Genomic DNA, 25,928 nt, shown 5'->3' on the forward strand with positions numbered 1-25,928 from the left:
ATTTGGTGTTAATAGCACAGATCATGCATTTTTTAGCATTCATAGCACAAAGTATCTTTTAGCACCACTCTGTATTTCTCACTTATGTCTAAGTATTCCTTGGGAATGTGTATGCATGATGATTACCATTGACACTTTCATTTTGGCGCCTTCAATGTTTTGCTTTTTATATCTGCTTCTTCTGTGCATACACCTCTTTTATACACACATCTTCTTTTGGCTTTTTTTTTATATTCTCTCTCCTTTCTTTAAAATGTTGTCATCATTGTTAGATTTTGTAGGCATTTAACCCCCTCCTTTTTCTTCTTCCTTTTTAATTTTAGCATGCTGACATATCTTTGTGACAGTAGGTTATCACGTGATTTTTTTTTTTTTGTATTGTGGATATATTTGCGACACCACTTTCTATCTACTCTGTTTCTTTTCTGGGTTCTCTTTTGTTCTTTTTTTTTTTTTTTGCTGCATCACCACATTATATATATTACTAGTAAAAAAGGCCTGTTTCTGTAGGAAAGGAAACGGGCGCTAGCAAGGTTTTCCTCCCCCCCCCCCCCCTCGCTATCTCCCTGTGTCCCCTCCAAGTCCCACGGCCCCCTTTCCTCCCCTCCGATTTCCATGGCTTCCTCCCTCCCTCTGTCACTGTCCTTCACTCTGTCCTCCCTCCAAGTTCCAGTCCCCCCTCCCTCCCCCATCGTGCACGTCGCCCCCCCCCCTCCAAAATCACCAACCCCCCTCTCCCCCTCTCTTACCGGTGTCCTGGCAGCAGCATTAAAGAGCGAGCAGGCTCAACCTTGTCCCTGCTCCTCTGTCTGCTCACTGCTCTGCATCTCCGAGGTGTCCTCCATTTCGACAAAGCACTGCTTCCCTCCAGCCTCTCCAGAGTGCTGCTCACCTCGTGCATCCGTCAGCTCCGCCATTTTTGTCATGCTCCGCTCTGACCTTGCCATCAAAAATGCCGCCGATCTTTATGAGCGCGGCAGGTTCGGTAGGGCAACTCGTCAGTGTGGTGAGCGGATTGTTTTTTTTATTTTTGAGGAGTACGGCAGGTTCGGGATGGCGCTTTTTGGCAGGCAGATTCGGTTCTTGCTGGCGGGAGTAAGTCAGCTGGGTTTTTTTTTTTGAGCGCGGCAAGTTCAGGAGGTCGACTGTCAGTCTGCTCAGTGGGTTGGGTTTTTTGTTGAGTACGGCAGATTCGAGACGGCGCTCCGTGAGGGTGGCAGTCTGGTTGGTTGTTTGGTTTTTGTGGCCGTTGCTGTTTCTTCTTTTCTTGGAGGGCGGCAGGTTCGGGACGGCGCTCCATGAGGGTGGATCTGTCGTCGGCAGTTTGTTTTCTGAGGGCGGTTAGTGTGTGCGGGAGGTTCGGGAGGTTGGCAGACAGGCTCGAGCCTTGTTTTGTTGTTCTTGTTCGCGTGCCACTACATGTGATTCGCTCAGCTGTCTTGGTGTTATGACATCAGTTTTATCTACTCCATGAAGCAGACCACCTCCGAGGGACCCACGGTTCCAGGCAGCCTCAGAACGTTGGAGGTGAGAATTATTATATAGGATGATGCTTTTATAGGCTTTTCTTTTCTTTTGCACTCAGAACCCCTTGAGGGAGGTTTTTTGTTATACCTTATCCCCGTTTGTTTGGGGGTTTTTTCTCTCTTTTTATTACCACTCCCTTGTTGTGAACACTATTGCTTCTTCACCCTAAAACATTTGTCTCATTCTTTGTATTCATTGACTATTTCCATGGTGTTCTTATTATATTTATGTTTTATACATACATGTATTAAGAGACTTATCTCCTCTCTGCTTATATATATATATATATATATATATATATATATATATATATATGCTCAAGTCCCCTTCACATGCGCTTTTTCTCGCCTTTACAGATAGTGTGGGTTTCTACTACATGAGCTTAAAGACTGATAAATTATACTAAAGTGCGTTCTTCGATAATGTCTTTTTTCATTATGTTGAAATTTCATTTGGTATTATAATTTCCTATGCATTCTTGTAGAGTGAAGTCTTTTTGTTCTTTTTATAATTATGTTGACATTTCATTTGGAATTATAACTTCATATACATTGTGTTTAATTCCAGACTGACATGTTTTCATTGGTTATATTGGTATATCTGTAACATCCAAGTATGCTAAAATAAATGTACATTCTTATGTATCTATCCTTTGTATGCATTTGATTTAGTTTTTATTCATTTTATTTTTCTTGTTTTCTGAGATGATTTATAAGATTTTTATATGATGAGATATATATATATATCATTGTATATTATTTGATTTTAGACCCCTGAGGCAGGCACTTAATCGAAACATGGTGCTGTGTCGGGTACTCTAAGGAATAAAGTATTTTGTATCTTGATTTTCATCCTCCTGTTGTTTTTGGAAGAGCCCCACTGGCTATTTATTCTGTGAGTACTTTTATACGTAGTGGACTACAGTCTTCCATTTCTGCGGTTTCTCTTTTTACGTTCAAGAAAATCATCAAAAATATAATACACTCAAATAATTATAACATATTAGGAATAATTGTGTGTTTCTCATGAAGCTAAGCTAGAGTACTGGTTATGCTGAAACTAATAAGAGAGACAGCAACATTCGTTTATTGTCTTTTGATAAGATATGTACTTAATAGAAAAGCCTTCATTAATTTACTGAATCTCAGATAATCTTCTAAGTACATTAATTGCTTGGGTAGAGAATTCCAAAGTTTGGTACTCTGATATGTAAAGCCTACAACAAGGATCGATTTGTAAGAAAGACCTTTGCAGTTTGGATAATAGAGCATGAGGTATTCTCTAGATGTTTTTACTGTATTACATGAATTTGTATGCAGGAGGATGATAAACCATATATGATTTGGTAAACAAGCATATTTTTAAGGTGATCCTGGTGTTTAAGGGAAGCTAGTGAATTTAACAAAAGAAAAGAACCCTTCTCAAAGTGAACAGCACTGCATACAAGGCAGGCAGTAGTATTTTGTGCTGTTTTTTAAGGAGTGAGATTAATACCCACATATATGGTATTACAATAATCAAATTTGGATAACACCAGAGATTGGGTGATAGTACAAAGTGTGGAGCTTGGGAAGAAAGGATGCAACCTTTTTAACTTCCATAGTATATGGAAGACGCTTGAGACCACCATCAGGTGACTGACCTGTTTAAGACTTGATTTTGCCCCTAGTTCAATGGAGATGGCATTCCTGCAGATCTCTGTTACAGTGCTGAAACTGTCCCAAATTTTTTTTCTGCCCAGTTTTGGCCGAAAGGTTATTTTATTTTTCGGCCATGTTTTTGGTTACAGTCGAAAATGCCCGTGTCTTTTCTGTGGAAGTCAAAAATGTGTGCTTAGTCCTATTTATCTCTACCTATCCTCAAACAGGAGTTGCCTCTTCTCCTGGACCTCCTTGAGTGTGCCCCCCCCCCCCCAACAAACCCCATAGGCCCACCTGAGGCCATCTTACAATCCCTGGTGATCTAGGGGTGTAGTTGGGGCAGGAGCAATCCCGAGTTACATCTGCCCACTCCACATTTGCTCTCAAAATAGCCACGACAGGGACATAACATAGTAACATAGTAAATGACGGCAGATAAAGACCTGTACAGTCCATCCAGTCTGCCCAACAAGATAAACTCATTTTACATGGTATGTGTTACTTTACATGTATACCCGAGTTTGGTTTCTCCTTGCCATTCTCAGGGCACAGACCGTAGAATCTGCCCAGTACTGTTCTTGTACTAAATTCTGAAGCTAATGTCGAAGCCCCTTAAAATTTACAGTCCAGCCCATCCCTATCTATTCAGTCATGATCAGGGTGTAGACCATAGAAGTCTGCACAGCTCCCATTTTGTTTCCCCAATTACCAGCGTCACCACCCAATCTCCGCTAAGATTCCATGGAACCATTCCTTCTAAACCGAATTCCTTTGTGTTTTATCCCACGCATGTTTGAATTCAGTTACCGTTTTCATCCCCACCACCTCCACTCCTGCCTCGACTATATTTATTTATTACATTTGTACCCCACGCTTTCCCACACATGGCAGGCTCAATGCGGTTTACATAGTAACAATAAGAAGAATTATAAGTCGTAAGAAGAATATACAATTTGTAGTAAACGTAATATTAATGGGGTTAACAAATAAGTAAATTGAACAAAGGAGGAATTCGGTGTATAAGGAGATGGGCGTTAGAAGGTGATGTGAATTTTGTCTGTAATTCGCAGTCCTTGCTCATCTTATAGTTAAGGAGAGGAAAATGTAAACCTTTTGTATTCCCAGTTTTCTTCAATGAATGATTGTATTTCTCACTATACTAATTTAACTGCCATTTGTTTTTCATTAATATGGAATCTTTGATGAATTCTGAGGTTTATTTTCTGATTAAAGATTTTATCACATTCAGAACATTTATATGGTTTCTCTCCAGTGTGGATTCTTTTGTGAATTCGGAGATCATTTTTCCAAGCAAAGCTTTTATTACATTCAAAACATTTAAATGGTTTCTCTCCAGTATGGATTCTTTCATGAATTCTGAGATCATTTTTTTTTGAGTGAAGCTTTTATCACATTGTGAACATTTAAATGGGTTTTCTCCAGTGTGAATTCTTTCATGATTTTTGAGTTTATATTTTTTAGTGAAACTTTTTTCACATTCAGAACATTTGTATGATTTATCTCCAGTGTGGATTCTTTTGTGAATTCTTTGTGAAATGCTTTGATGTACCCAGGCATACCTCCTACCCACCCCCACCCCGCTAGACTGTCACTGAAATGCTTTGAAGCTTCACTTATATATACTATCAACTAACACGTTTGCTTATTTCCGATCTGATGAAGGGTAACCTTCGAAAGCTAATCAAGAAATGTAGTAAGTTATGTCCAATAAAAAAGGTATCATCTTACTTTCTTTTCCATGTTTTATTTTGTTGATTTCTATTGATAACCTTCATGAAGTCTGAGACCATTTTTTTTTTTAGTGAAGCTTTTATCACATTCAGAACATTTAAAAGGTTTTTCTCCAGTATGGCCTTTTTCATGAATTCCAAGGTTATGTTTCTGAGTGAAACTAGACCACCAGGGATTGTAAATTGGTCTTGTGGGGGGAGGGGCAATTCTATTTTTTTATATATATTGTGATTACAAGTAATACAGATATGATCTTGCACAATAGTTTATATGGTAGAGTGTTCCAAATAACTGCTTTTGCTACAAAAATTTAGTAGGAATTTAAGTCTGTAAATTTGGCGAGATAAGCTCCTCAGGAATTAGCCTCTCTGAAGATATGATGTCAACTGTCACTCCAAGTGTGGCACAAAGTCAGCCACTGTAAAAGCACTATTCTGTTTTCGTTAGCTGCAGTCCACACGTGCAGAGATCATTTTGCTTGGAGGTAAAATACAGTCTTTCATTATTTAAATTATATTTTGGCTTGAATTCTGAGGGTTTAGAAGAGGGGGGATACAGACTGCAAGCTCTAAGAATCCCCAGTGGCCCTCTCTGGTTCACATTCACATAATCAACAAGTTTTCAGTTTCAGCCGAAAGCTTTCAGACAGTTTCGGTGGTGGTTTCAGTTTCAGCCAAAACTGAAAAAAACAGTTTCAATCAGCATCTAAGTAGAATGTTAGGAATTACATAATGCCTCTATCTCACTCCATGGTGTGACTGCATCTTGATTATTATATGCAATTTTGATCACTGCATCTCAAAAAAGATGCAGCTGAGTTATAAGTTACAGAGAAGAGCAAAGAAAATGGTAAAGTGGATGGAAAAACTCCCCTATGAGGAAACACTAACCAGGTTTGGGTTCTTCAGCTTAAAGAAACTGCTTAGGAGAAATGACAGAAGTGTGTATATATATATATATATGAAACAGAACAGGTAGATGTGAATCACTTGTTTACGCCTTCTAAAAGTACAAGGACTACGGGACACGCAATGAAGCTACTAAGTAGTACATTTAAAATAAACTGGAGAAAATATTTCTTCACTCAACATGCAATTAAGTTCTGGAATTCATTGCCAAAGAATGTAGTAAAAGCTGTTAGTGTAGCAGAGTTTACCAATTCCTACAAGAAAAGTTCATAAACCATTAAGGTATTCAGTGTGGCCTTGTCCCTAATATCTGCTACAGACTTCTGGTGGTCAGTAATGGACATCAACTGGATACACTTCGGGAGCATCCAGTTCTTTCCTATCTACTTCTTAAACATTGTAAGGAATGCAGTCAATATGAAAACAATGAGCTTTTCTCTCCTGAAAAAATATGGTCATAGCAGCCAACTGGTATGGCCATGCTGAATAAAAAAACAAAAAAAAAAAAAACCACACACACACACACTGCAGGGAACCCCAACAAAACAAAGGAAAGGAAAACTAATGCTGGGGAAAAGGTACTGTATGCATATATAATGAAAACTCACAACCTAAGATGAATTCAATAATTGTCAAAAAGGTCCTTAGCATTAATATATAGTATTTAGTGTGTTCAGAAAATAGAGACACCAAAATGGATCAACAGATTCCACATGAGTCTCAAAGTTCAATCATTGCACACAAGGTGTCAAAAATGTATCCACAGGTACCAACTTGATGTAATAAGTTATCAATAATAAAAATCCATCAAACTCAACAGCTTAATTTGAAGAAGTCTTTAAAGGTGCTTATTAATAACAGGGACCTGGGACATGCTATTAAGATAAATGCCTTTAAAGACTACTACAAATTGCTGTTGTTACATTTGAGGGACTTTTATTACAGATAACTTATTGAATCACATTGGTACCTACTGACACATTTTTGACACCTTGCGTGCAATGATTGAACTTTGAGAGGCTCTCAAGTGGGATCTGTTGATTCATTTTGATCTATTTTCTGAGCATACTAAATATTAATACTTAATGCTAAGGACTTTATTGAATTCACCTTAGGTTGTGGGTTCTTTTGATTGTGTATGAAGAAAAAAACAAAAGACACTAACCACCACATGAAAAATATAATTTAAAAAGCTTATAAAATGCTGAAAAAGAACTCAACAATGGCACCTACTGGCTAGTTGTTTCAGCAGAACTAATCAGAGTAGAAAAAAAATTTTTACCCCATCTGGGGCTACCAGAAAAATACATACCCAACATATTCTGCCAACAAGAAACAATCAAGAGGAGTTTGGGGCTACTCCAGGCACATAATCTGCCATACATATACGCAGAAAAAAAAATTACAATTTAAGAAAGATTTGATGCTGAATGCATTCATGACATCCACTTCTTTGTTTACAAAACACCTTCAGAATACCACAAAATAGGTGTTTAAAAAGTATCTAGGAGTCTTTAATGGTTTCTCAGACCCAATGTCACCAAAATGCTGAAAACTAACTAAATAAAATTTGGAAAAACGATTTTCTCCCACACAATTATATTTACAAGATGACTGCAAAAGTTATGGGTTAGACTATGCTGAATAATAGCTAATAAACAGGATTTTCTTTCCATTCCCAGTAATAAGGAAGAAATGAGGACTTGAGCTTAAGCTCAAAATACGAGTTCATAAAGTTTTATAAGAACAGTCAGGAAATGTTTGCAGCCAATCAACTCTCTCATATACACAGTAAACATTTTCAAACATTCACTCAATTCTGGTATACAAAGTCTCAATCCTTAACCCTATCAAAACTTACCCAAGGGTGTTGCCTGCCAGTCTACCCAGAGTTTCAGAACCAGACAGAAACCATGGAGAGTCACTAGTTCTGCCTGGTCTAGATGTCCTTCCTGCCCCAGAGCCACTGCTCAACTTTGAACTGAAAACAAAAGAAGGCAAATCAGTCATAAAACAATCCCAAATCAGTTAAGAAAAACAAATCCTGGAATTCCAGGTCTAAATACTCAGGGATTTAATCTGGCAGCACAGCAGCCTCAGCAACACCCTTGGGAACTTTCCAAAATAGCCCGGCCAGGCATATGCATAGTACTTTAAAATGAGTACCAGACTGTCTGAACTAGACGAATTTTATTGGTTATTCATTTTCTGAAACAAGTTTCATTGCTGCCCACAGCATCAGTAGGTTTTTGTTCAATCTACAATAAAATAAAACAATGTTGCTTACCTGTAACAGGTGGTCTCTGTTGAAAGAGGAAGATCAGCCACATTAGCATTTCCTAGATTAACTCTGAAAAACCCTAGGTGGCTTTCCATAAGCTTACACAGGAGTTCCTACATTTGGGCTGTCCTAAAGGAATACCAACCAAACCTACTGCTGCACTGGGAATCATCTCAACAATAACGGTACTTAAAACGTGTGGACAAACTTAATGTCCTAGCTAGAGAATGACACGGGGACGGGGATCCGTAGTAACCGTGGGGACAACAGAGCATGCGGAGACGAGGCAGGGACAGATCCCACGGAGACGGGACGGGGACAAACTTTGCCCCTGTCTCATTTTCTACTTTGAAGCCTGTTAATGAACTCCACTGTTATGATATTTTGATTTTTTGGGAAAACAAGCAAACATGCTGGCCACAACTACCAAAATTTGCATGGGGGAATCCTGTACATCCTGCTACCAGCACATCTTCTAAGAAGACATCTTCTATTGCAGGAAGGACTGTGGAAGACAGGAGAGCTAGACTGAATCCTGAGATTGTTGATGACTTCTTATTCATCCACAGATTAAAAAATCATAACAGTGCTACATAGGGCATATTTCTCCCCTCTAGGGCATACAGAACAGGTTGTATTTTGTACCCATGGACATTTTAACAGGGTGGATTAGGATTCCTTGGGGATAGTAGAAATCAGCTATTGTTGGGGTTGGAAGGGTAGAGGGTGGTGGTGAGGAGGGTTATTATCGCTGCTGCTGCTGCTGCTATTATTGTTTTCTATTTGTAATTTATACACAATAGTTGCACAGCTTATTGTTCCTTTTTATACTTTAATAAAAAGATTTAAATATAAAATCATAATTGTTTAAGACTTCTGCAGATGAGGACAGAGCCCAGGAGGATGGAGCAGAGACAGGACAGGGACAGAACCTGCGGGGATGGAGACAGGGCCTGTGGGGACAGGGTGGGGACAGAGACAGAACCCACGGGGATGGGGCGGGGACAAACTTTATCCCCATGTCATTCTCTAGTCCTAGCTTTGTGAATTTTAACAGGTGATCAGCCTGAGATAGGCCAATGATATTGCCACTGTTCTAACATTATATAAGCTTGGCTAAGCCTTTCTAGACTCAGTAGAAATGTAAGGGTTTCAATGAAATCAACCTGGTGTGGGTAAATCAACAGTTTCCAACAATTCCACCAGACTAAATATATAACCCAGCTAAAGAACTTTTTTTTGTTATTTTTAAATTGCAGTGCTCAGTAGTGCTGTGGTGTCCTTTAGACCAAATGTCTCTGGATTGGAACTGCAGCAGTCTCACATCATAGCACACGCCCTCCCTGCCTTCCGATTCTCACAGCATTAAACATTCCCTGTCAGGAAAACAAAGGTGTTATACTGATGACACTTATCTTAGCTGTTTATCTGCCTGCGAGTGCTTGGTCTGCAGCGCCTCCAGAGCTCCCATGATTAGTGCAAAGTGATTAAAACAACAGCCTCTCTGTCTTTATCCCCAACATGGAGCCACATTTCACATTTTCAAGCTTTTTCAAGGGGATGTATGTAAAATCTGTTAAATAAAACGGGAGCGAGTAGTCTCTCCCGTTTTATTTAACAGATTTTACATACAGAAGGGGATGGGTACATTACTGGGGGGGAAGGAGGTTGGGGAGGGGTTTGGAAGGGAGGGCGGGAGAATTAAGGTTACATGCATGTTGATGAAGATTTGGTATTATCAGTTAGTAGTATGCATATATAGTTTGCACATCACCTCACAAACAGAAGTTATGTATATCAATGTGATGATTATTTGGCGGGGCGGCGAGATCCCTTGGTGAGGCTGGGCGCCTGGGGTATACCTTTGGTGGTGGTGGTGGTGGTGGGGGGGGGGGTTAAAGATATTCTTAGGAATAGGTGCTTGCATTGCTCCCCGAAACGCTAAAAAAGTCGGCTAGAATTCTTAGTTGGAATGTGGGGGCCACAACATCGCCAGTGAAGCGGGCAAAAATTCTGTCTGCGTTACAAAGACAAAAAGCAGACATCGCATGTTTACAGGAGACACGACCGGAGGCCGAGCATCAGAAGTTACAGAGAGGGTGGGTAGGAGAGGTTTGTTCAGCCTCTCCCCCAGGGTGTAAGGGAGGCGTAGCAATATTAATTAGAAAAGGGTTGGTGTGTAAGGCAAAAAAATTAGCAAAGGACCCGTTAGGAAACTATATTCTCATACATATTTGGCTACACAACAAGGAATTTCTAATACTAAACCCTTTATGGCCCGAATAGGTATGATCCTGCACATTATCATGCACTGATATAACTGTGCACCCTATCCGACACTCAAACTAATGGTACTGGGGGATTTTAACTTGGTCTTAGATCCAACTATTGATTGCTCAGTCCCTAGAACAGCTCATCAGGGTGGACCTCGCGCTCGAGCCCTTGCCTCTTTCATGCAATCCCTAAATCTTGTAGGTGCCTGGCGCTCACTGCATCCGGGAGAACGAGATTTCACACATTTGTCAAGAGCACATGGTACTTTGTCAAGAATCGATTATATATTATTATTATTGTTACATTTGTACCCCACGCTTTCCCATTCATGGCAGACTCAATGCGGCTTACATGGGGCAATGGGGGGTTAAGGGACTTGCCCAGAGTCACAAGGAGCTGCCTGTGCTGAGAATCGAACTCAGTTCCTCAGTTCCCCAGGACCAAAGTCCACCACCCTAACCACTAGGCCACTCCTATTAGTAGATAAAGCTCTTTTTCCTTGGGTGCAAAAGTCACATAAAGGCCCTGAGGAGGAGTCCGACCATGCGATGGTATGGGTGGATATGGAAGCCCCAGAGTACTATTGAGCCAGCACGGGATGGAGGTTCCCAGCCTACTTATATCAAAACGCTCACTTTGCTAAATACCTAAGCCAAAAGTGGAGTGACTTTCTAGGTTATAATGAACAACATTTGAATCAGCCATGCCTCTTCTTGTTAACGGCTAAAGCCGTGTTGAGAGGCGATATAATAGCTTATGTTCAAGCCCAAAATAAAAAGATTTCACGAGCCATTTTACAATTAGAACTAAAATTTTAAAAAGCAAAGAAACGATATATTCAGAAATCAGGCCCCGATATCGGGGAGCCGCTACAGGTCACGCAAGTAGCACTGAACTCTTTGCTCCATGAGCATGCGACACGCTCCCTTATATATCGTAAATATAGGTTGCAGAGGTTCGAAAATAGAACAGGACCTTTACTAGCACGGCTTGTTAAGTCATGGGGATCGCGCAAAGTGATAAGTGGGTCATTCCATTACAAGTGGTCTAAACCTTCCCACCATCATGTCTCCAATTTTGTTCAAATTTTATCTGTTGTGTGAGTCAGGTGTAAGTTTCCCAAAATTTGAGGTCTCTAACTGCAATAGTTGCAGATCTAGACCCCCTTTTCTGAAAGGTTGTCAGTCCATGAGCGCGCGACATTTACCAAAATGCCATTTTGGGGGTCTAATAAAATTCAAACACATTTATAAGAATGGCTAAAAAATTCAAATCCTGTACAGTTTTTGATGCTAATTCCGATGAAATACACTTTAACATTATGGATGCAAAATCCAGTCAAACAAGTTGACTCAAAGTGTGCATCAAAATTGGTCACGACTCATCGGAACATATTTGGACCAATATTCAGACCGCAACAACTTCCATGCAAACAAAGATACGGACTTGAAATTTTGAACAAGCATTATGTTTCTGCTGGACATAATACTGTCAGATTTGCAACTAACCAGCATCTAGAACCACCCTGCAGGATCTCTTCAAAGTTGGCACTGTCAGCGCAAATGGTAAAATGTAACCAAGTTCAAAGCCAATTATTAAAAAAGAGTCTGCCTGAATCAGCTTGTGAACAGTATCATCTGAAAGAGAAAATTGTGCTCTACAACACTGATATGTTTTTCTTTTGCAATGTCATAACAGTGTTGTAGAGCACAATTTTCTTAATAATTATCTTAATAATTGGCTTTGAACTTTAACAAGCTGAACCAACAGACCTAAAATTGCTGGTATTAAGAGGGTTAGATTCTTGCAATACCATCATGTATTTGGGCTTGCGGTCCTCTTTTGCAGTCATTACAACTAGTTCAGACCACAGCTCGTTTGTGGCATTTGAGAACCTACTCATTGAGTCCTTTCAGTTTTACACTGACTGCACATAGCACAAAGAGCAATGTTTAAAAGTTGATTTTAAAAGCCCTCCATGGTAAAGGACCTAGTTATCTAATGGATTGTGTGGAGCCTTAACTTACAGTCACAGAGTGCAAACCTCTCTTACGTATTCTCTCTCAAAGAAATCCATTTGGCAAGCACAAGGAAGTCTGCTTTCTTGGTTGCAGGCCCTCTATTATAATTACACTTGCTCATAGCTGATTATTTTGTGCATTAGATGTATTGGACAGTACTTTGCAATTCACTCTGGACAATGTTTGATTGGATTTAGTGGAATATAAGATGTTTTCAATATATCAACAAATAGTTGTCCAGCAGGGCATAAACCCTTCAGAGGGTGTATCAAATGACTGACAGGACTTCAGAACTAATGAGGGGGTAAGCAAACATGTGGACAATGGGGAGCCGGTTGATATTGTATATCTGGATTTTCAGAAGGCGTTTGACAAAGTGCCGCACGAAAGACTCCTGAAGAAATTGCAGAGTCATGGAATCGGAGGTAGGGTATTATTATGGATTAAGAACTGGTTGAAAGATAGGAAGCAGAGAGTAGGATTGCGTGGCCAGTATTCTCAGTGGAGGAGGGTAGTTAGTGGGGTCCCGCAGGGGTCTGTGCTGGGTCCGTTGCTTTTTAATGTATTTATAAATGACCTAGAGATGGGAATAACTAGTGAGGTAATTAAATTCGCCGATGACACAAAATTATTCAGGGTCGTCAAGTCGCAGGAGGAATGTGAACGATTACAGGAGGACCTTGCGAGACTGGGAGAATGGGCGTGCAAGTGGCAGATGAAGTTCAATGTTGACAAGTGCAAAGTGATGCATGTGGGTAAGAGGAACCCGAATTATAGCTACGTCTTGCAAGGTTCCGCGTTAGGAGTTACGGATCAAGAAAGGGATCTGGGTGTCGTCGTCGATGATACGCTGAAACCTTCTGCTCAGTGTGCTGCTGCGGCTAGGAAAGCGAATAGAATGTTGGGTGTTATTAGGAAGGGTATGGAGTCCAGGTGTGCGGATGTTATAATGCCGTTGTATCGCTCCATGGTGCGACCGCACCTGGAGTATTGTGTTCAGTACTGGTCTCCGTATCTCAAAAAAGATATAGTAGAATTGGAAAAGGTACAGCGAAGGGCGACGAAAATGATAGTGGGGATGGGACGACTTTCCTACGAAGAGAGGCTGAGAAGGCTAGGGCTTTTCAGCTTGGAGAAGAGACGGCTGAGGGGAGATATGATAGAAGTGTATAAAATAATGAGTGGAATGGATCGGGTGGATGTGAAGCGACTGTTCACGCTATCCAAAAATACTAGGACTAGAGGGCATGAGTTGAAGCTACAGTGTGGTAAATTTAAAACGAATCGGAGAAAATTTTTCTTCACCCAACGTGTAATTAGACTCTGGAATTCGTTGCCGGAGAATGTGGTACGGGCGGTTAGCTTGACGGAGTTTAAAAACGGGTTAGATAGATTCCTAAAGGACAAGTCCATATACCGCTATTAAATGGACTTGGAAAAATTCCGCATTTTTAGGTATAACTTGTCTGGAATGTTTTTACGTTTGGGGAGCGTGCCGGGTGCCCTTGACCTGGATTGGCCACTGTCGGTGACAGGATGCTGGGCTAGATGGACCTTTGGTCTTTCCCAGTATGGCACTACTTATGTACTTATATTGTGAGAGAGGCTTCTCCCCTCTGAAGTAATTAAACTCCTGTTTGGTGCAGATGTTGAAAGTATAGAGCATGTTATAGATCAGTTAAATCAATGAGGGGAGAGAGGATATCACCTCCACAGGTCAACAAGGTAAATCAGAAGCTTTCAAAAACAGCCCTATTTATTTACTTTTGGTACATCTTTTGTTCTCATCTTGACCCTTCACTCTTCTAATTCACCAAGTAGATCAGAGAAAAGCTCCTATATCAGTGCATGTTTAATTGTATTTGGTAACAGTTCCGGGACCATGTGGGGACATGAGCTTAACAGCAGCATGCGGCTGGAGCTCCGAGATTTATGCCAGATACCTGATTAAATTACGCAGACCCGAACCAAGTTCCGACCAGTAAGATTGATTGATATATGGACAAATATTTAAGGAAATCGACCGGGGCGATCGCACAACGATCGGCGAAGAAAGAGAAAATAAAGACGAGTAGCCCGGACAACAAAATGGCGGAGGAAGACGCTAGGCAGCCCGGAGGGTTCTCCGAAGCACAACTCATGCACCTTACTACGGCAGTAGTAAAAGCTTGGGACCCGAAATGGGCAGAGATGGAGCAAAAGCTCGAGGTCCTGGCTATGCAGCTGGATGGCGTAGGGACGAGAGTGGGGGACCTTGAGGCGAGAGTATCGGCTCTGGAAGACAACGGACGCGGCTACGGCCCCAACATAGCAAATCTGACGCAGCAATTAAAAGATTGCCATGAGAAACTGGAAGAGCTAACATTCGGATTGTGGGACTAGCAGAGAATGTTCCGGAATGAAACTTGATATGTTGGCTTGAGAACTGGCTCACTAAAGAGCTGGCGCTTTCGGACACTATAGGCCCATTGGTCATAGAAAGGGTCCACCGAGTTGGACGTAAATCGGAAGACAAGGCACGGCCGAGAGTGGTGGTAGCCAGAATTTTTAACTACCGTCATAAGATGGAAATTTTGCAAGGCTTCAGATTGCGTCGAGACTCGCTGAACCATGAAGGGAACAAAGTCTTAATTTTTCAGGACTTTTCAGCGGAAGTGCAACAGCAAAGGTGCCAATTTCATCCGCTCTGTACAGCCTTGGTACATAAAGGCATAAGATCCTCCTTAAAATTTCCAGCAAACTTAAGGATCTTGATACAGAGACAATGGAAGTCCCTTAAATCTGTATCCGAAGCAAAAGCGGCAGTGCTGGAAGCCGGCTTGGTAGATGCCTTATGAGGAAGGTAACAAGGTTTGGGACATTAGACATAAGGCTGGCGAGATATAACTGTAAAGGGTTGATGTTATGTAAAAGGGCATGGGTCTCATGTGCTTAGGTGGTCTCCACATTCCATCTCCCGGATTCCAGAAGATGGAGGAAGGGTGTTTACAGGTGGGGTTGGGGAGGGGAGAAAGGGGGAGGATAGATTGGGAAACAAGTTAGCTCTTCACTCGTCACAGCAAATAAAAGGTGGGTAGGGGTTTGAGGGGGACAATAAATGGTGTATAGGGAGTTTGAATGATGGTGTTAAGACCTTTTGGGTAGCATGCCTGCTAGAATAAAGACATGGAAAGTCGGGGGGGGGGGGGGGGAAGCTCCCCAATCAAAAGGGCGAAGATCCTGACGGCCTTGAAGAGGCATAAAACTGATATTGCGTGCCTCCAGGAGACACATCTATCTGACCTGAAGCATAACAAGTTAAAGAGGATGTGGGTGGGAGAGGTCCTCTCGGTGCCCGCTAGGGGGGGAAAAAGGAGGTACAGCAATCTTCTTCCGTAAAGGGCTAGCCTATAAAACATCATTAATATCTACCGGGAAAGATGGGAGATACATTATCCTACGTGTCTGGATGCCAGGTCTGGAGATCATGCTGGTAACCCTTTACGGCCCGAATACTTATGACCCAGACTTTCATAGAACGCTGGTGGGTAAATGTGTAACTCGTGGAAATGAGAGGTTGATAGTTGTGGGAGACTTTAATTTAGTTTTTAATTCAAAATTAGATTGTTTTAATAGCAACTCCCCACACTATTCCGGGCAACGGGCCAAAGAAATAGCACTATTCTCTAGAGAACTTAATCTAATGGATGCATGGAGAGCATTCCACCCCCTGGAACATGAATATACACACAGATCCAGAACCCACAGCACGCAATCTAGATTAGATTACATTTTAGTGGACTGCACTGCGTTCCCGCAGGTGGTAGCAACGGACAAAGGTCCAGAAGAAATATCGGACCATGCCTTTGTATGGATTGATATGGAGCTGCAAACTGACAGAGGGGGGGAGAGAGGATGGAGATTCCCTGCTTATTTATTTTCAGATCTTAGATTTCAAAAATATCTCACAACTAAGTGGGACAACTATACACAGAATAATATTTCCCACGCCCAGACACAGCCCGTCCTGTTTTGGTCAGCTTCGAAAGCAGTAATAAGAGGCAATATCATCGCATTTTGCAGTAAACGTAATAAATGTAGAGCAGCAGGTATTTTGTTACTAGAAGCAAGACTCAAATGAGCCCAAAGGGTACATGCACAGAGACCACCAAAAGCTAGTTTAGATGATTTAAAATCGATACAAATTGCATTGAATTCACTGCTGCACGAAACAGAGCAAAGGTCTGCATTGTTTGTATTTATAGAATAAATACATAGTTTGTATTTATAGAATAAACTACATAGATTTGGGAATAGGGCGGGACGACTCCTAGCTAGAGTAATCAAAAATTTGGGAGGCTCTAGGACAGTGACCACTCTTAGGGACAAAACTGATAAACTGACCAGTGATCATAAACAAATTGGTCAAATTTTTACTGAGTATTTTGCCAACTTATATAAGGGTCAAGAGACGACTAAGGGGAAGGAGTTAACAAATTATCTCCAAGAAGCCAGGCTCCCAAGAGTGCAAAGTCAGCAATTAAGAGTGCCTCAATGCTCCATCGACAATGGGGGAATTACAAAGGGCAATTAAGACACAAACTTAGATCGGCTCCAGGCCCAGATGGACTGTCAGGGGAATACTATAAGTTGCTGCCCACTAAGGCACTAGTGCACTTGTTGAGCTACTTTGACGAGGTGATCAAAGAAGGCCGTTTTCCAACTTATGCTAACTCAGCCCTCATAACTTTAATTCCGAACGGGGAAATCACCGGAGAGACCGGGGTCTTACAGGCCAATATCATTATTGAATGTAGAAGCAAAATTAATGCCAGAAATACTGGCAGAGCAACTAGCATCGTGTCTGCCAGACCTTATAGGTCCTGAACAAGTTGGGTTTATAAAAAAACGGAGAGCAGTCCATAACGTCAGGAAATTGTTATTAGCAATGGCAGCGTGTAAGACATGAGATGTGCCAGCTAGATGCCTAGATGCCGAAAAGGCATTTGACCAAGTAAGCTGGGACTACTTGTTCCAGGTCCTATCAATCAATGGGCATGTCGGGATGGTTTGCAAGAGCAGTAAAGGTTTTATATAAAGACCCCCATTGCATTAGAATCGTTGAATATATCAGGATTTTTGGAGCAGTCTAAAGAAGAAATCAAAACTCGAGCCACCCTAATAATATCTTTTGTATTCATACAAGATAAAGAAGCCTTATTGAGGCTATACTTTAAAAATATTTATCCCCAATTTATGGGTGGCAAGATTTTGATTTTTTCAGACATTTCAAAATGGACACAACAAAGGAAAAAGAAATTTCTGGAATTGAAACAGAGATCCTTGGATATAAATGCTATTTTTTCGAGGAGGCTAAGATGGCGGCTGAGTAAGAAGCTTGGAAGGCAGCTCCGCTTTACTCACTCGTAACTCCTCATTTTTCTATCTTGTATCCTCTAAATTATGCCTAAACGGAGAGGTAAATCGCGAGGAGGAACCGCTACTCCCCTTTTACCTGGAGCTGTGACAATGGACCGCTTCCTTTTGCCGGGCACGCCGACGGGGTCTGGTTCGCTGCTTGAAGGATTGGGGAGAGGTCTCCCGTTCCCCCAGCTTGAACAAGAAACATCTTTCAGCCCCGAGATGAGGATTCCTCCTCCTATGCGGGCCGTGGCGCTGAACTCAGTCCGGAGACTCCCTGATGTACAGGACGCGAAGGGGTCTCCTGGCGCGGGTGCTGGTTCGACGCCTGAGACGCCGGTGAACCCTGCTGTGCAAACAGCAGATGCGGGGGGAGGAGAAGCTGTCTCTGAGGAAGAACACGGAGCAGTGGGAGGTCAACCAGCTTTTTCTTCGCCTTTTACGTTGGATATTCCAAGTAAGTCATTTTTGCCTGAAAAGCCTCAACAAATCACTTGTAGGCTTAGAAACTTCACTTACGCAAAAGGTTTCTCAGTTAAATAAGAAACTCAACTTTGATACTGAAAAGATTGTTGAAATGGATAAGAAATTAATGTCTCTGGGCAAAGAAGTGGAAACTAATTCCTCAGAAATTTGTATCTTCAAAATAGAGTTGAAATATTAGAGAACTATCAACGTTCAAATGCCCTCAGACTGATCAATTTTCCTAAGCAGATTGTCATTTCTCCATTGATAACCTTCAAACAGTACTTAACAGAAGTTCTAAAAATTCCAGAAAAATCACATCCACCAATTTCAAAGATTTTCTATGTAGAACCATTTCGGAAGAAAGAACTGTTACAAAAAGAGGAGGCAAATGCTCAATCTTTGGACTTAAATTTGACTCAAATTATTGAGGGAGACACTGTGGGCCTGACAACTGCTATACTCAAAGTGATTTTCATACTTCAACCGGACAGAGACTGGATACTTAAACAATTCTTCCTTAACAAAAGACCAGGTTTCCTTAACTGTAAAATTAGAATGTATCCGGATGTCTCTAGAACCACGCAGAAAAAAAGACAAGAATTTCTTAAACTGAGACCAAAAGTAATGCAACTTGGGGCATTATTTTGGCTGAACTTTCCCTGCAAGTGTGTGATAAAATTAAGTTCAATTAAGTATGTATTTTTTGAGGCAAGTCAATTGAATTCCTTTTTAGAAGCAAAGCTGAGAGATCCAATGCAGCCATTACCAGGGACAATAGTAACTTCAACCCCCCATAGATAGTTTGTACTGCCTGGACTGCTTATACCAAGCCAACATGATTCGATTTTAGAAGTTGGCTTCTGAAATGTATAGGTTTCCTTAAAATTGTGATAACCCCCTGATATTGTGGACTATAGACGAGTAATGGTTCTTTTTTCTTATTTTTTAAATTTCCTTAATGTTTATATTTTGATAATCTTTGTTTTGATACTAAATCGTCTTTATCTGTATTCAAGATGTTCTTGATGTAATTAAAAATTTAAATAAATAAATAAATAATGCTATTTTTTTCAATTAAGATTCCCATGCAAATGTTTAATTTTCTTTAAAGATACTAGATATATATTTTATGAACCTGAACAACTGTCTAGATTTCTTAGTATGCAAGAAAAAAAAGGACTGACTAAATAGATGTTGGGCATGGTTAGATTGTAAATGGGACAACCACCTGCTCTATTTTTCTTTTTGATGTGATTTATATTCCTAATTTAACCAACTTCCTTTGGTGATATTTGGAATCTCTTCATATTGTGGACTGTTGAAAACCAATGTTTGATATCTTTGATATTAAGTAGTACTAATTCTTCTTTTATGGAAATTGTTTAAACATTGATGTATCATTCAAAGATTATCATCTTTGTTTAAATTGAAATTAATAAAGAAATTTAACACATATAAAGACCCAAAAGCTAGCGTGATTATAAACGGAAGGAGAGAGAGAGAATTTCCAATCCATAGGGGTACTAGGCAGGGCTGCCCGCTCTCGCCGCTTCTGTTCGTGTTAGCAGTGGAACCCTTGCTAAGGCACCTGATGCAGGAATAAGAGATGCAGGGAGTTGAAGTGATAGATTGCCAGCTAAAAGTGTTTGCTTATGCCGACGACCTTTTATTGATTCTAACAGACCCTACTAGTTACTTAGAAGCGGTGTTGAAAGGGGTAAGGAGGTTTGGGGAGCTATCGGGATTTAGGCTAAACTATGCCAAATCTTACATTCTCCCGGTTAATGCAGAAAGGGTGGAACGGTGGAAAGGCCCCCAGCACCTAACTTGGATCCAGGGACCAATAACATATCTAGGAATAAAACTCCCCGCAAATTTAGAAACATTATATAAAGAAAACATTAAATGGTTATTTAAAGAGACTGAGGAGAGGCTGAGTATGTGGAGATCACTGTCCATTACGCTTTTGGGGCGGGTTTCTTTATATAACATGTGTATTATACCTAAATGGTTGTACGTTTTTCAAACTGTGCCATTGTACCTGAAAAGAGAGGATGAGACGAAGCTAAATAAAATTACACAGAGGTTTCTCTGGCAAGGAAAAAAGGCACGCCTCCCAGTGTCTACCTTAACCATTCCGGTTGAATATGGTGGGCTAGGACTGTTAAATGTGAGACACCTAACAATAGCCTGTGGAATGCGTCATATCAATGACTGGTTTCGAGGGTCAGAGGATTTTTCTAACACCAGCTTGGAATTACGAATGGTGCCAGAGACACATTTCACAAATTATTTACATGTGGGAGGGGGACCCATTCCAGAAATTTTTAAATATTCGATGCTAATGCCGTCAGCCAAAGCAGCCTGGAATTGGGTATGCTGCAGGCACAAGTTTTCAGCTAGAGTGACGCCGTTCAGGTCCATCTGTGAGAGCAGACACTTTGCTCCCGGGAGACTCTATTCGGTATTTCAAAAATGGAAAAACAAAGGGGTTTGTATACCTTTTACATGTGCTCAATTCAGAGGGTAGGATGAAGTCCTTCCCAGAACTGCAGATGGAGTTTGGGATCCCGGCAGCGGATAAATTTTATTATATGCAACTTAAACATTACATTGATACCTTGCCGTGGAAATGGTTGGCAGAGGATGTACAGGAGGAACTTGCAACAGCATTCTTCATGGCGGCGCAGCAGGAGGTCCCGCTCACATATCACCATCGACATATCCGAGACATGGTGGCGGAACTGGACTATGTTAAACCGGCAGAGCAATGGAGTAGGGACCTGCTTATCAATATAAAGGCCACACAATTGAAAACGCATATTTTGTCCATTAGACGAGTATCCAAAGCAGCGAGCCACTGGGAAGTACAATACAAATTTGCATTGCGCCTCTATATAGCTCCTCGAAGAGCCTTCCACATGGGAGTATCCCCATGGGGTTCCTGCCCAAAGTGTGGAGGTGCTGGATCAACATTGGGTCACACGTTTTGGAGCTGTAAAAGTGTGGAAAATTTTTGGAGATATATCTTATCCTATGTATCAAAGATTTGGAAGTCGACCTGGACATATGATGTTGCATTACGTTTTGGACACCCTAGGTTATGTACACCCAACCCCAAGGGTTTTACAGAATTTGTGTCTAAAGCAATTATCGTTTCCAAGCAAGTCATTTTAACTGCATGGATTTCAGCTCAACTGCCAACTAAGCAACAATGGAGAACTAGAATGCTGCTTTTAATGCGCTTGGAGCGACGGGAGAACCTTAACCTAGATTCGATGGCGGGGAAGAAATTTCAGCAATGCTGGGCCCCCCTTCTGGATGACGTTTACAACAGCAGCTTGGAGCTACTTGTTGAACCTCTAAGGCCAAAGACTTTTGTAGACATGATGTGTGAAGAATACCATGTTAATGTTGGTTGGAAGTTAAAGAGAGGGGGGGAAGGGGGAAGTAAATTTTGATGTTGTATTGATCCTTCAGGCTGGCACATGAGATGAAGATTGCGCAAGAATGTATGTAAATACAATGCCTGAATTAGACACAAGCTGATGTTATTTGCAGTGTTAACATGTTGTTGTGTTTACCATAATAAAAAAGATTTAAACATAATTGTATTTGGTAGCAACAGAATGCAAAAGCTGTACAAGGGTGTTAAGAAATCCACAAAGCACTATAAGCTTTCAGATTCATAAGAAAGGTGCGCCATAAAGTTTCAAACATGGCAGAGTAGAGTAATAATATTCTGTATGAACACAACAGCATACATGGAGGAATTATGAGCAATACTGACAGGTACCAAACACTAGCCAGAAGAAACAAATTGGCAGCATGTATCAAGTTACCTGTAAATCTATAACTAATTGTATTCCATCCAATCAAAATGCTTTTACTTTGCCGCACAAGTATACAATAGACAGTAAATTTTGAAAGCCTCAATGTGCATTTTGCTAGTGAAAACTATACACTGACAAAGGGGAAATAAATAATAAGCAAAAGGAAGAAAATGATAAACAATGAAAATTCTCCAATGTAAAATTAAATACAAAATCTTCAATAAATATTTTTTAATTATTATATTGTGCTCATTTTCTTGACTACACACAGAGAGAAAAAAAAAAAACAGACAAAAAAAACAAAAAGAAATCATTGTTCTGGGAACTGTTTCTTAAGGTAAGCTCTCCAAAAATAATTGGTGAATTGCTCTCTGTTTTTAAAGTACATTCATAGTCTATATGTTTTTGTGCAATGATTAAACTGAAGCAGTTGGCTACCTTTACCCCAATTTTTGGGCTGGTGCCACTGCATGATATGAGCACAATATAATAATTTTTGGAAGACTTTGTATATCATTTTATGTTGGGGGTGTTTCTTATACGCAGGGATTCCCAATCGGGGTCAAAAAATATGCAGGCTATACATCAGCCTCCGCCTCCAGGGGTTGCAAGCTTTCTGTGGCTGTAATAATGGGGTCACCACCACAGAAAATTTGATGTGTTGCTATATGGGTTTACAGGTATTTTAGTAAAGGTTGCGCGTTTCTTCAAAAGAGTTACATACCTGTAAAATAGATGCCCTCTGTATGCAGTAACATACAACTCCTCTTATAGATGAGTGACATCTTTTGATGGAGCCCACATGGAAAAGCCTCTTCAGGTTAGATAACTCTAGAGCTTTTAAATGTGTGGAAGAGTGGTCTAGTGGTTAGAGCACCTGTCTTGACATCCAGAGGTGGCCAGTTCAAATCCCACTACTGCTCCTTGTGATCTTGGGCAAGTCACTTAATCCTCCATTGCCTGGTACAAACTTAGATCGTGAGCCCTCCAGGGACAGGGAAATACCCAGTGTACCTAAATATAACTGAACTAGAGCTGATACTGAAAAAGGTGTGAGCAAAATCCAAACAAAAATAAATTACCAAAGTTCCAGGAAAACCATGGGTTTCTCCTCCTAGTCTTCCTCAACAGCAATCATTATTCACATTCTCCATATTTTTATCATCAATGTAAACTACTGCCTACTCCTTGGATCAAAGCAAACAATCTTGGTCTACTTCCCATTGCACTCATTAATCACAGCCTTTCATTTAGACAAGTACTCATACTAATGCTACTGAAGACAACAATGTCCATCCTGTTCTTAAGAAACCTTCCTTAGATCCCTTCCTGTCTGCTCATTATCACCTGGTTTCTAACTCAAGCTTCCTTTCTAAGGTTCTTTAAAAGGCAGTTTACATCCAAGTCTCATCCTTTGCAGAAAAAATCTTTGCCCTTCACTTAAGGAAACAGGTTTCATTACAGTACTGAGATGATTCTTATCGTAGTTTTAAGTGACATCCACTTATTTAGATGATAAACACATTGTTCCTGCAACTTCTCTTGACCTACTATGTTTGATTTGATTGACCACTTCTTGCTCCTATCTTAATTCTCAGCCTTAGGACTATCAAGAGCTCTTCTAAAGTGGTTCTTTTTTTTATCAATTTAAAGTAGTTGCCCTATTTCACAACACCAGGCACTCTAGTGTTGTCCCCCATCCCACTCTATTCTTTCACCATTACTATCTAAACTTTTTTTTTAAATTCACTAGTTAATGTTATTGAAAACTTTGTTGTTTCTTCATAGTTCTATGCTTACAATATTTTCTTACTATCCTTACAAAGCAGAAATGGCTCCCCTGTTATTCCATCTCCTGCTCCTTTTCCTGGCCTATCCAGCTTTATTTTTAATAACAGTTATAGGAGAAAGATTCAGGCAGGGACAACCAAAGAACAGTGAAACCACAAAGAAACTGGATGCAATTCAGGGGAAGGAACAGGCACGGAATGCAGCAGAGGTTGACTGAAGGCACCATAAAGCGAGGTTACTAACCTGTAGTAGGTATTCTCCGAGGACAGCAGGCTGATTGTTCTCACTGATGGATGACATCCACAGCAGCCCCAGGATTGGAAGATCTTCCTAGCAACAGAAGTTTGCTAGCTCTCGCGAGATCCGCATGCATCGTGCATGCGCAACCATCTTCCCGCCCGCTACAGCGTGCTCCTCAGTCCAGTATAAAGCAAAGACAAGGGAAGACACAACTCCAAAGGGGAGGAGGGCGGGATTGTGAGAACAATCAGCCTGCTGTCCTCGGAGAATACCTGCTACAGGTTAGTAACCTCACTTTCTCCGAGGACAAGCAGGCTGCTTGTTCTCACTTATGGGGTATCCCTAGCCCCCAGGCTCACTCAAAACAACAAACATTGGTCAATTGGACCTCGCAACGGCAAGGACATAACTGAGATTGACCTATAACCATAACCAACTAACTAAGAGTGCAGCCTGGAACAGAATAAACATGGGCCTAGGGGGTGGAGTTGGATTCTAAACCCCAAACAGATCCTGCAGCACCGACTGCCCGAACCGACTATCGCGTTGGGTATCCTGCTGTAGGCAGTAATGAGATGTGAATGTGTGGACAGATGACCACATCGCAGCCTTGCAAATCTCTTCAATAGTGGCTGACTTCAATAGTGGCCACTGACGCTGCCATGGCTTGAACACTATGAGCCGTGACATGGCCCTCAAGAGTCAGCCCAGCTTGGGCGTAAGTGAAGGAAATGCAATCTGCTAGCCAATTTGAGATGGTGCGTTTCCCGACAGCCACTCCCCTTCTATTAGGGTCGAAAGAAACAAACAATTGGGCGGACTGTCTATGGGGCTGTGTCCGATCCAGATAGAAGGCCAATGCTTGCTTGCAGTCCAATGTGTGCAACTGACGTTCAGCAGGGCGAGTATGAGGCCGGGGAAAGAATGTTGGCAAGACAACTGACTGGTTAAGATGGAACTCCGACACCACCTTTGGCAAGAATTTAGGGTGAGTGCGGACTACTCTGTTATGATGAAATTTGGTATAAGGAGCATGAGCTACTAAGGCTTGAAGCTCACTGACTCTACGAGCTGAAGTGACTGCCACCAAGAAAATGACCTTCCAGGTCAAGTACTTCAGATGGCAAGAATTCAGTGGCTGAAAAGGAGGTTTCATCAGCTGGGTGAGAACGACACTGAGATCCCATGACACAGTGGGAGGCTTGACAGGGGGCTTTCACAAAAGCAAACCTCTCATGAATCGAACAACTAAAGGTTGTCCCGAGATAGGCTTACCCTCCTCATGGTAATGAAAAGCACTAATTGCACTAAGATGAACTCTTACAGAGTTGGTCTTAAGGCCAGCCTCAGACAAGTGCAGAAGGTATTCAAGCAAGGTCTGTGCAGGACAAGAACGAGGATCTAGGGCCTGGCTGTCACACCAGACAGCAAACCTCTTCCACTTGGAAGCATAACACCTCTTCGTGGAATCTTTCCTGGAAGCAAGCAAGACTCTGGAGACACCCTCAGGAAGACCCAAGGAGGCAAAGTCTACGCTCTCAACATCCAGGCCATGAGAGCCAGGGACTGGAAGTTGGGATGCAGAAGCGTCCCCTCGTTCTGAGTTATGAGGGTTGGAAAACACTCCAATCTCCATGGTTCTTCGGAGGACAACTCCAGAAGAGGAGGGAACCAGATCTGTCGCGGCCAGAATGGAGCGATCAGAATCATGGTTCCACGGTCCTGCTTGAGTTTCAGCAAAGTCTTCCCTACCAAGGGTATGGGAGGATACGCGTACAGGAGGCCCTTCCCCC

At 41.3% G+C, this 25,928-nt stretch overlaps 1 protein-coding gene across 1 annotated transcript in view; it reads right to left on the reverse strand.

Moving 5' to 3' along the window:
• Positions 1-25,928, reverse strand: part of UBR5 (ubiquitin protein ligase E3 component n-recognin 5) — a 651,214-nt gene that overhangs the window by 618,616 nt on the left and 6,670 nt on the right. Inside the window, 1 exon segment of the mRNA XM_030189847.1 lies at positions 7,689-7,808. Within this exon segment, the coding sequence (XP_030045707.1) occupies positions 7,689-7,808 (120 nt within the window).

Source organism: Microcaecilia unicolor, chromosome 1 (genome assembly GCF_901765095.1).
Source record: "Microcaecilia unicolor chromosome 1, aMicUni1.1, whole genome shotgun sequence".
NCBI lineage: Eukaryota > Metazoa > Chordata > Amphibia > Gymnophiona > Siphonopidae > Microcaecilia > Microcaecilia unicolor.